The 12,057-nt window shown below is 42.7% G+C and overlaps 1 protein-coding gene across 7 annotated transcripts in view; it reads right to left on the reverse strand.

Annotated features, from left to right (window-relative positions):
• The window catches only part of ralgapa2 (Ral GTPase activating protein catalytic subunit alpha 2), a 95,703-nt gene that overhangs the window by 32,651 nt on the left and 50,995 nt on the right, over positions 1 to 12,057 (reverse strand). For all 7 annotated transcript variants that reach the window (XM_025900996.1, XM_025900992.1, XM_025900994.1 and 4 more), the window contains 6 exons: positions 11,717 to 11,825; positions 7,494 to 7,604; positions 6,894 to 6,962; positions 6,485 to 6,622; positions 2,536 to 2,713; positions 264 to 1,092 (listed from right to left, as the gene is read on the reverse strand). In XM_025900996.1, coding sequence (XP_025756781.1) covers positions 264 to 1,092; positions 2,536 to 2,713; positions 6,485 to 6,622; positions 6,894 to 6,962; positions 7,494 to 7,604; positions 11,717 to 11,825 — 1,434 coding nt within the window. The remainder of the gene's footprint in view (positions 1 to 263; positions 1,093 to 2,535; positions 2,714 to 6,484; positions 6,623 to 6,893; positions 6,963 to 7,493; positions 7,605 to 11,716; positions 11,826 to 12,057) is intronic.

Below are 12,057 nucleotides of genomic sequence, written 5' to 3' on the forward strand. Positions count from 1 at the left end.
GTGCCTTTAAATTCATCCTCTCTCTCTCTTTGAGTAACAAGCCAACAGCTGAGTTACTTTGAAGATGAAGAAAGTGACTTGGTGTCAGACTTAACAAGAGGATGTGTCTTCTTCTTTCTCTCTGATTGCCTGCATTTAATGTGTTGTTTTTAGACTAGTGACCAATAAGTAACAGACCCTTGTCTGACTTCTCTTAAAATCCCACTTTCCTCTATTTGTTTCTTTCAGTAAAGATCAGGCTATTTTCAGTCTGTCTGTAATACCTGCGATCCCAAGAGTTCATGCCAAGATCATTAAGCAGCAGCCGGCAGAAGTAAAAAGGAGCTTTTGGTTCCTGGTGGGATGGTTCCCTCTGGCAGTCAGCCCGAAAGCTTACATCAGCCTCCCACCTCCTCACTTGCTCCTCCTCCTGCTGAGTCTGACGATGAATGGCTTCCAGGATGGCGTTCTCTTGCTCAAGGTTCATTCCGTGGGGTGACGCGGCCGGCTGGTTAAGCTTAAGTCGTGGCTGGGGAAGACATTCTGGGCTGCTGTGTCCGAGGTCCTCCAAAAGCTTATCGAGAACATCAAACTCATCCTCCTCGCAAGAGTTGGAGAGGCAATCGGAGCCTGAGCAATGACGCTTGTGCGGTGCTACTGGGGAGGGGGGTGGGTTTCTGCTGTGGTTGACTGCAGTGGCTGCAGAAAGGGAAGGGTCAACTGGTTTAAAGGCTCCCACATCAAAGTCTTCATGTGCGGTGCAGTAGAGGATGGCACCATCCCACGAGTACTTGCCCGAGATGTCCCGGACAATGATGCGCACTTGGGAGGAAGTGTGAAGGGGCTGTCCGACGGTGGGAGTCTCGGCAGGGATCTGCAGGTAGGACACCAGTGTGCTGTCGTTGAAGACAAAAAGCTGCAGGTTGGGGCTTTTAAAGACCTCGGAGGACAGCTCGGACGACTCCACGTATGGGTTGTCATGATTTTCGCTCACGAGGCTGTGGAGGAGAGCAGGGCCGCCGCTCAGGGGATGATGGCCCAAATGGTTCACAAGGTGTGTCATGACCATCCGTGCCGTCAGCGGGATCAGCTCCATGTTGCGGCGACGCTTTTCTGGTGGGAGAAAAACGATGGGAGGATGAAAACACGGAGACCATCTCTGATGAAAAATACAAGCAAGAAAGTGTAACACATGATCAATAGTAAAAATGACCAATGGGTTTAGAATACGGCTGCACACAGGGCTGTCTTTTATAATATGTTCAATGTAGACTTTCTTAACAATATTTAAAAAGCTCCACATTTGTGTGTCGACATGTTACACTCTTTATTAGCTCCTTTTACACAAAACCAAATCTGATTCATGATTACTAATAGGGCTATTTTATTCATTTCTCACAATAGCTTAGCTAGCACACCTCTAAGTAGGTAGCATCTAATCATAAGAGACAACTTTGAAAAGGCCATTGAGTCTTCTTACAATGGACAACCATTGAGACTGGCCAAGTGCTAATGAGAACCACCATCTTTGCACACTGCTGAATAGAACTGTACTTTGCAGATTGCATTTATGTAAATGTACAGGTTTTTACTCCCAAGTGAAAGGCATGCCGTGCTTTATTCTGCAGTGATGTGGGAAAAACAAGAAGATGCACTCTTGCATTGTGACAGTGCTATCAATACCATCATCCCCCATCAAAGTGGAGAAAGCTCTTTAGAAAGCAGGCCAAGCTGCATTAGAGATGCACTGGCCCTTTGATGTGACTTGATCAATATGAGGTGAGGGCATGAATATAACTAGGCCGGCACTCTTTGGTTTGCCCTTTTGATAGTGTTTTGTTATTTCAACCAAGACTCTGTGCAGCTGTGCACCAAAAAAAAGAAAAGAAAAAAAGCAGAGGTGTGATGAAATTTTCTAGACAAAAGCTTCTGTTTGAATTTCTTACATTGTTTCAGTAGACATTCACATTGTGTATTTGGGCTTTCAGGACTTTTTAGAAGTTGAGGACACGAGAGAGAAAGAGGAATATATTGCCTAATGGAATCACAAGGTCACAAAAAAGATTTTTTTTTAAATCTAAACCCCATAATGGGTCTTCTCTTTGGGCTGAGTACTAATGTGAACATTCCATTCCCTGTGATGGTTGATTTCCTTTTCATACTTTTAATAAGATATTGACATTTAATGGAGAGGCTCCAAATGGATGGCCTACTTAGAGTTTGCTTTTACCTGTAACCTGTTTTGGATGATTTTTTTGTGGGGGTGGGAGGGTGGCGGCAGACAGGGTAGAGAGTTTGGCTCCATATTCTAGGAGCTATAATATAGGAACTATAATATATAGAGCTGGAAGCAGTATCCAAAACATTAAAAGGGATTGTCATCACTGCTTACGACGCAGCAGCTGGCATCAAGTACTAACTGCCCTCATATGTAAACCTACGTACATACCAACACATACTATACAACAATTAACACTAAATCACCTTTTTGTGCAGTGCGATCTTTCTCAAAACAGATTCAGATGCTCTTAGAAAATGACATTTCCCTGCCCTTACCCTCAGCCACGGTGAGTAGGTTGCCAAAGTCCGTGGTGGTTGCCTGTGACGGGGGTGGCTCGAAGCTCTTAACCTGACCCAGCATGAGGTCATAGTCACTGGACAAGTCAGACAGGGTGAGCAGATAGTGGCTCTGCTGGGTGTGCAGGTTAGATCCAGCCACACAGCAGTGCAGCACCTGAGGAACGAGAGCGGAAGAGTAAAAATGTAGTGATTATTTGGCATGCATGAGTTGTTTTGCTACAGTACTTTGTAGAGGTACAGACACCCCACGGTACCATAATATTACTACACTTAACTAACAACATTACTGCAATCTGTCACCCTTTTCAAACTGCAAATTATGTCCTCAAAGTCAAACTTTGTCGATACCTGTTTAATTCGATAAGATAAGAGACTCCAGTCGGCAACTACATGCCAACCGTATTATATTTCTTACAACACAGCAATTAACTGCAATAAATTGTTGAAAATCATGTTTATTGCCGTCTACGTAGACAGAAGTTCTCATTTAACATAAATTGATATTTAACTATTACATTTGTGCTCAGCAACCTTCCTGCTCCAGTATAACCAGATTACAGGCAGCTGGCAGCCAGTTGAGTCAAGACTCCTCAAGTTTTGCTCATTGACTCATTCATACTGATGGCAACATGTTAGTAATCTGTCTACATAAACAGTGTAGTGATTTATGGTAGTGACTGGGGTCAGTCTAAATCAGACTGCAACTGTTTGCAGGAAGGTTGCCTCCTGTCAGGCAACTTGCGAGTGAGAGAGCAACACCAACCTCACTCCAGGCAACCATTTAGTCACCACAAATTGCAACTGGTTGCAGAAAAAGGAGGTCGCTGTGTGACTGAACCATTAACATGCTTTGAATTTGGAGACAACTTTGTCAAGATAAAGCATAATTTATGGTCCTGCTAATGTGTCCGTCTACACATTTGAGTTTGAACAGAGGGAAATGCAACATGTGCTCCTGTGCAGTCCTCCAAGATCCTGACTGAGCACCGCTGATGAAAGTGTCTTTTAAATGTTGACAAGTGGGCTGGAATAGAGAGCAGAGTGACAGCGGCGTTCCCGGGAATGGGAGCACAGACAGTGGCTGCAGTGGAGCCTCTTGTTTTTAACACTCAGATTTACTTCAGCTCTTTGCATGTTTTAACTTTGCTCTCCTCTGCAGCTGCCTAATGGACCATCAGCAGTACAAGTAAGAGTGGCCCACAGACCGGTTGTACCCCAAACTTTGTACACTGCCTCCATTTGACACCAGAGCTCTCTGCAGGCAGTCGGGCAGTCCCCAGACTGGAGCGGACAGCAAACACGCTTCCTCTGCTGGACCATAAATCCCGCTGAAGTGTGTCTAGTGTTGGATGTTTTTCAGTGGAACCAATTTAATTAAAAGTTTGCTTAGCTAAGGTTATCTGAGGATGGATTTTAATTCATTTTATTAAATATTGATATTCGGTGTATATTTACACCCCACCCACTCATAGTACTAGAATGGTGATGTCTCGTAAGAAAATATGCAGCGATGTCTGTCATGACTGTGCACGATGCAGGAGAACGTGAATGGGGAATATATGGTCTATTTACATCATAAGGCAAAAGGGGGAGAGAAGGAGAAAAGGGAGAGGGTCTTTATAGCCACTAATCCATTTCTTCTGTGATGTGTGAGTGTATCGATCTACATAACAGATGGCAGAGCATCCGTTGGCAGTGCTAGATAAGGCGCACTGGGGCAGTTGATTACAGCCACTGAACAGGTTTACACTGTTTGATTTAATTAAGACTTTATCCTTGTGCTCAGCTCCCACCACAAACACGCATGCTTAGCCACATATACATATCTGAGTACACAGACAAACACACCTGTATAGTGTATAATCTGAGCAAAGGTAAGGGGGTAGAACATATGCCTAATGTATGTAGAGGAGGGCGCCTCTTATTCAGAGTGGAGCAACTTGGGTAAAGCCATGCAAAGGCTAATCCCATTCAGCACACACACACTTGGCTGTGAGACGCTGGCCCTGCCATGTGAAACAGTATTGTGTGGGGCAATGTAGACAGTATGTGGATGTTTCCATCAAGCAGACCTCTGGGTGCGTAGGGGGAGGGATTTGAGGCTTGATGCTGAAAAGATGTGAACCAAACAGCTGCTACACCAAAGCCCCAAAGAACTTCCTCTGTGGAGACGTAAAAAGGGAGGGGGGGGGGGGAAACCCCACGACTGTGCTTGACAACAAATTGACTGCAATTCGCATAGCAACAGTTCCTGGAAGGTAACACAGTAGTTAGAAGGGCACATGGTGTATGGAGATGTGAGCACACTATGTACACAAATAAATCAAATAATAAAACACGGATGTACCTATCTTTGCCGTCTCTCTCCCTCACACACACACACACACACACACACACGCACACACGCACACACGCACACACACACACACACACACGCACACACACACACACGCACGGTGCAGCTGGCTGCTGAGGCAGGCAGAGGGAGCAGATGGAGAAGCCTGAGCAGATCTCCAGTGAACCGACATGGTCTAGTGCAATGTTGCTTTTTACAGCTATGTGCTCGCCGTTAGTCAACCGTACCAACTTTTTTCACTTTTGTCTGCATCCCAGGAAGCATGGAAGCCATTCATTAGCTGTAAACATGCTCTCTGCTTGCATTTGATTGGTCGGCAAAGGACACATTTCTAAGTGCACAAGTGGAGTCATTTATGACCCCAGTCATATTTTTAAATGTGTAGTTGTGATACTTTCAGTCATAAAAAATTTTTCTACAACTTTTAAAAGTTTTTGCTCCGCTGTTGTCACAAAGACACAGTGGAAATATGTATTTTTCTGTACATTTATATTAATTTTCCACTTCTAATCACTACATTGCAACACTTTCCAGCGAATCACTGCTAACAGATGTAGGAGTTACTAATCCTTCTGAATAAAAATGATATAATTAAATTAATCAGAATATTTTAGAAAATCTAAACAAAAAATGGAGCCAGGATGGGGGGGAAAAAAATGGTGATCACTAAAATAGCTTGGGCGCTTGAGCGTTAAATATAAATTTGTGATTAAAGGAAAATGAGGCATGAAACAACCTGTCAGGGAACGTGGTTAGTGATGGAATAAAGGGAAGATGCTTTCTATTCTCTGCCTGGTATACAGAATAATTAGCAGCCAATGTGACAGTGGAAACATATAGATTTCAGTGTTGATATCACATTAATATCATCACACCTTGACTGAAAGCTGGAGGGACCGTGCCTTTTGTGCACTGATAGACAACCAATCATGCTTAATTGTCTTTGCTTTCATAGCAGCTGCAGTCTCTCTCATATTAAGACATATTCCATTCAAATCTCCAGGACAAGCATTTATAGCCTGAGCTTATCAAGTGGACAAAGGGTCCCGTTTGAATAATTGGACCATTTCTTATCAGGGGTGACATCCTTACAAAGATCTGCCGTTGACCGCATCTGCCCAGACAGGAGGGAATGAATAATACCTCATTCATTTGGGCCTGAAGCTTGGCCCTCATCCTCAGGGTCAGACCATAAAATAAAGAGTCTGAGGGACAAAAACAGAGGAGCAGATCCAATACGGAATATTTTGCATGCTTGAAACAAACGCTCCTTAAGTTTCCTAACGGTTGTCAGGGTTTCGTACATATGCTAAATGCCAGTCACGAGTGTAAGCTGTGGTGGACACTTCTACGCCTTTGTGCTACAATAATGTTAAATGATGCATAGTCAAAAGGTCATGGTAGAGGTGAGTCTAATTAAAGTGGCAAGCCCATGTGGCGAGGTGGGGGTGGAGATGTCAAAGCTTAAGTTGCTGTGTCTGTTTGCAAAAGCTGCGTGTGGTTCAGAAGACTATGAATATGAATCGGGAAAAAGTGGCTCTATCCCAGGCTGCCACTGATGACACCCACCCTGTAGATGTAGTCCAGCAGCGGGGCCTTGTGGGCTGTGTGGTCCTCCAGTGAAGGCATGGTGATAGGCTCAAGCAGCAGACTCAAGGGAACAGCCATGCACCAGTCCAACAGGCAAAGCAGAAGTGATACCATCAACTACAGTGTGAGAAATGAGAGAGAAGTTCCTAATTTATTTCAGTCAAACAAACAAATAAAAGATATATTATTAACAAAGCAAAAAAAAGCAAAAGAAAAGAGTGGCAGCAGGTAACAGATGAGAGCATCAAAGACGCAGTGAAGAACGAGGTCGAAGAGAAAACAAATCACTTCAGTAGAAACATTCCTCTGCAAATGCACCATTCCAACATGATAGATCAAGAGCCTTTAGATCTCAGCCATTTCATGTCCCCTCCTTTCCAACATGTACCTTTTTATCCGCTTCCACCGTTGAGTGCTCTGCGCTCGGCAACAAAAAGGCTATTGTGGCCACAAAGATCTGTATTGGGACAAAACAAGGAGAAAGATAATTGGATGACACACTCCCATTCATCATCTGAGTCAGGGCTGCGTGCTAAAATGGAGACGAAACCACAGGATGAGGACTGTGCACATGAGCGAGCGACAATTTGTGTAATGTTTGCATTTAAATGCTAAAAGTTATTTCAAAGGAATTTCTCTTATTGGATGTGAAACATTCTCTCTCTCTATATATATATATTTTATCTATCTATCTATCTATCTATCTATCTATCTATCTATGTGTGTGTGTGTGTGTGTGTGTGTGTATTCCTATCTTAGTGGGGACCAAAAGTCAGAAGTTTACTACACTTCTGGGGACCAAAATCATGGTCCCCATACGCTTGAAGGCATTTTTACATTAACATTGGGTTATGGTTGGGGTTAGGGTAAGCGGCTAGAGAAAGCATTATGTCAATGGGATGTCCCCACGAGGATAGCAAACCAGACGTGTGTGTGTGTGTGTGTGTGTGTGTGTGTGTGTGTGTGTGTGTGTGTGTGTGTGTTTTACCTCAATAATTTTCTTTGGGAATGTGGGCTCCAACCTCTGGAGATGCTCCCAGTGAGAGATGAGCAGCTGAAAGACGTCACAGGCTACCTGCGCCACTGCTTTGTTCCCAAACTTTAAAAAACAAACAAAAAACAAACAAGAATTTAAAAGTGAAGAGAAACTGCACCGTCAGTTTAACAAAAAATAAATAAATAAAAATAAAAATAAAAATAAATAAAACAACACACTAACCGGCCACTTAATTAGATACATCTTTTCAATTTCTCATTAAAGCAATTTATCCAATATATATATATATATATATCTAATCATCCAATCACATGGGAGTACAGTGGTCGCTCGTTTATTGCAGGAGTTGCGTTCCAAAAATAACCCGTGATCGGTGAAATCCGCGAAGTAGCCAACTTAATTTTTTTACAATTATTATAGGTGGTTTAAGGCTGTAAAACCTCTCATTACACACTTTAGACACTTTTCTCAGACAGGCATGAACATTTTCACACTTTCTCGCAAGTTCAAACCTTTGTAGAAAAATAAGTCCAGTATTATAGAATGAAACCAAAGACACCCGCAGTTGCCGTTGACGGTGCAAAACGTTTCGTCAACATCGTTGGGTTTGTTGGGGAGAAAACTTACAAACGTACAGTACAGCACTTCAGAGTCACACTGCTAGCATCGAAGATTTATGTCAATTTGAAAAGCTGAACGCTTTCTGTACTGTACAGGAGACACGGCACGAGATTGATTGACAATCGTCTACAGCCAATCAAGGATGCAGAACACAATGCGCTGTAAGGAAAAAAAAAAAAGCATGCAAAATCGCACCCAAAAAAATCCCAGAAACAGCGAAGCCGCGAAAGGTGAACCGCGTTATAGCGAGGGACGACTGTAACTCGATGCATTTCGGCATGTGGACATGATCAAGAAAACCTGCTGAAGTTCAAACTGAGCATTAGAAAGGAGGAGAAAGGTGATTTAAGTGACTCTGAGCGTGGGGTGGTTGTTGGTGTCAGACGGGCTGGTCTGAGTGTTTCAGAAACTGTTGATCTGCTGAGATTTTCCACAAACCATCTCTAAAGTTTACAGTGAACAGAGAAAATATAGTGAGGAGTAGTTCTCAAAGAAAATGCCTCGTCTTCCTGCCAGAGGTGAGTACAACGACTGAGCTGATGGGAAGGCAACAGTAACTAACGTAACCACTCATTCAAACCAAGATATGCAGAAGAGCTCAATGCACAACGTGTCGAGCCTTGAAGCGGACGGGCTACGGCAGCAGACCACGCCAGGTGTCAGCTGAGAACATGAAACTCAGCAAAATTGTACGATAAAAGATTGTAAAAATATTGCCTAGTCTGATGAATATCCGTTTCTTCTGCCACATTTGGATAGCAGGCTCACAATTAGAGTAGACAACATGAAAGCATGGATCCATCCTGCCTTGTATCAATGGCTCATGGAGCTGCTTGCACTGCACAGGTGTTGGGCGATACTTCATTAGCACGCTTTGGACCTCTCAGTACAACTGAGTATTGTTGTTAGCCATGCACACCCCTTTGATATGAACTTTGGGACACAGTGTGTTGCACCAACAGTTTCTGAACATGACGATGAGTTCACTGTACTCAAATGGCCTCCATAGTTACCAGATCTCAGCGCACTTGAGCACCTTTGGGATGTGGTGGAACAGGAGATTCACATCTGCAGCAGCTGTGTGATGCTATCATGTTGATATGGACTAAAATCTCTGAGGAATGTTCCCTGCACCTTGAATCTGTGCCTTGCAGAATAAAACAGTTCTCAAGGTAAAAGAGGGTCCAACCTGGTATTAGAAAGATTTAACTAATACAATGCCAGATGTGTGTATTCACACATGTACAAGTGTACATAAAAATATAATTTTCCAATAGAAGCGTATAGTGGGACCCTGGTACAATGTTGAATATCTGCCATGTTTTCATGTCAAACTGAAAATAATCAGAAAGTTTAGGGATATAAAATTTACATACAATGGAGGAAGACATTTAAGATGTTTTGTTTTAATCAAGGTGGAGCTTTGTGGCACTGACCATTTTAAGAGGTGGATTTGATCAACTCACAAGAGACTTATTCAACAAAATCCTACTTTAAAAATCACTGTGCCTCAAGTTTCCAGCAGAGTTAAATAACATGATGTGATAAAGGTATCAGAAGTAAGACAGTGTCAAAGAGGGTTTTTCCCAGTGTAAAATACACTGAAGACTTGTAAGGGGGCAGTACCCACAGAAAGACCTCAGAAACACTTTAAGGAAAAGGGATCAGGTAGGCAGACTTGAAGAAAATAAGTCTGCCGAATAAAGAATTTAACACTACAAAAAAAGCAAAGTTAGTGGTCAGTAAACTGCTTTTCAGGAGGGGAAACAAGGCCAAATGCTTGGGCTGGGCTAAGACATACCAGCATTTCACACTTGATTACAGATGAATCCATCTCTGAAATCTACGGCAGTAACAGAAGGATACAAGAGAAAAAAAAGAGTGATGGGAATATCAACTCCTCTCGAGTTGGACACCCCTCGATTCTGCAGAGACATGCTCCACCCTCTGATTTGCATCTCTGCAGACAAGGATTCACACTCCCGTCCAAACACATCTCAGAGCTGAGCAGGAACTACTTGAAGACCAAAGAAGACTAAGAAGTGCCGAATGTCATAGACTTTCCTCCACCTTCAATGACCTCAACTCAGCTGAACTCGTGTTTGAAGAGCGAGAAAGTCGAGCTCTCCTGTCATCACAAGAAGCTTTCTGGAACATGGTCAAATCATTCTGGTATGACATCGGCTATCGGGTTTGACGAAAACCTGGAGAGTCATGCTTTAAAAAAACAAAACAAAAACAATCCTTTTTTTATGCTCATCTTCATTGAAACTTTTAATCTAACCAATAGTTCAATTTCAATCTAAATACTGTAGGAAAAGAAGGGAAAGAACGCGTTTTATCACGACACTCTCTAAATTTTGCAGATACGTAAACCTCAGTGGAGCCTCTCCTTACACTTAAAAAAAAAAAAAATGGGCCAGTTTTTTAAAGACACAGAAGTACTTTGAATGTAATGTGTGATCTTAAGGCAGAACATTAATTATGTGCAGAATCCCTGATTTTAAGGCTTTTAATGTCTCTTTCAGATCTTCCGGAGAGTAACGCAGGAACAAAATCTCTTGCTGCATTTGTGTCATCTAATTTGTAAAACAGCAGAGGGACAATGCTGATTAAAGACAGTGAAAAAAGTTTGGGGACACACTGACTGTGCCAAAATTTGGAGTAATTTTCCTTAAATTTAGTTTTGCACTTACTGTGCAGATAATCAGCATAATTTCATTTCACTTCAAACCATGGTTCATTTTCCCCAGACTCATTGAAGGAAAGAATTGAGCTGTTGACAATTTTCTTTCAAATGTGGATTTCTTCAGTGATTTGAAATTCTTTGTGGAGAAATAGAATTTCCTATTTCTTCCAGCTGAATGCCTCTCAACATGTAACAAGGGCAGACAATGTGGGGAGTGCAGAAATGGCCAAACACAAAAAGGGGCCCTGAGAGTTCAGCACCTGCTTTTAGAAAAGAGACTCTCAGTGCCACTCTTCCCCCTAGATCCCCCACCCAGCCTATACCCTCTATTTTGGGGCTGGCTGAGTCTGTGTGTCAAGTTGTACAGGGGAGTGATTACTGCTCCATTAGAGAAGGGGGTGAGGGGATGGGTGGGGGCTTTGCTCGAGCAGGAAGCTGGGAGATGTAGCTGCTTAAATTGGCCCACATCTACTGAGAGTGAGCAGCCTGGAAATTACACCACCGCCCCAAACCCTTTCCCATGGAAGAAAAAAAAAAAAAACTAAATCCAAAAAACCCACATATAGCCAACACAGCTTCTCTGCATCTCTTCACTTAGGGAGAAAAAAGGCCTGTTCCAGAATATACCCACGAGTCACATTTTATTCTCACACTTTTTGCCCGTGTTGAAATTGTTCTCCAGTCCTTTTATGTAATCAACTGTCATTTTAGTTGAGCTAAACAATGTAAGGTTTGCACGGCAAAAGAAAAAACAGCTTCCAACACCCAATCATTTCAGGACAGCGGGCTTATCTGTGTTCTCAGCACATGATGCAAGCATTTCAAAAAAAGTGCACCTGTAGTTTCTTGTAAATGAAACTGGAAATGCACAAGTCCAGCATCCTCGGGTCAGAGGTTCACTCACCTTTAGTGTCACTCCCAAAACATTGATGGCATCTTTAACCTGGTGGTGGATGTTCTTTTGCATTAGCTCCTCACACACCCACAGACCCAGGCTGCACACAGCAATGCACCTGAATGGCAGCAGCAGAGAACAAAATGTGCAGATTTAAGTAGAGCAGGATCTGAATGGGATCAGATGTTTTCAGAAATAAACTACTGTATAATTAAAACCATGAACATTTGGACATTTTTTTGCAAACAGGCTTTAGAAGCATTGCATCAAACTTTAATGATGGGTAACCACTGCTTCACCACCATTAGCCTCTTCAAATTCCTTATGCATACATAAATGTACAGCTGCAA

Source organism: Oreochromis niloticus, linkage group LG19 (genome assembly GCF_001858045.2).
Source record: "Oreochromis niloticus isolate F11D_XX linkage group LG19, O_niloticus_UMD_NMBU, whole genome shotgun sequence".
NCBI classification, from domain to species: Eukaryota; Metazoa; Chordata; class Actinopteri; order Cichliformes; family Cichlidae; genus Oreochromis; species Oreochromis niloticus.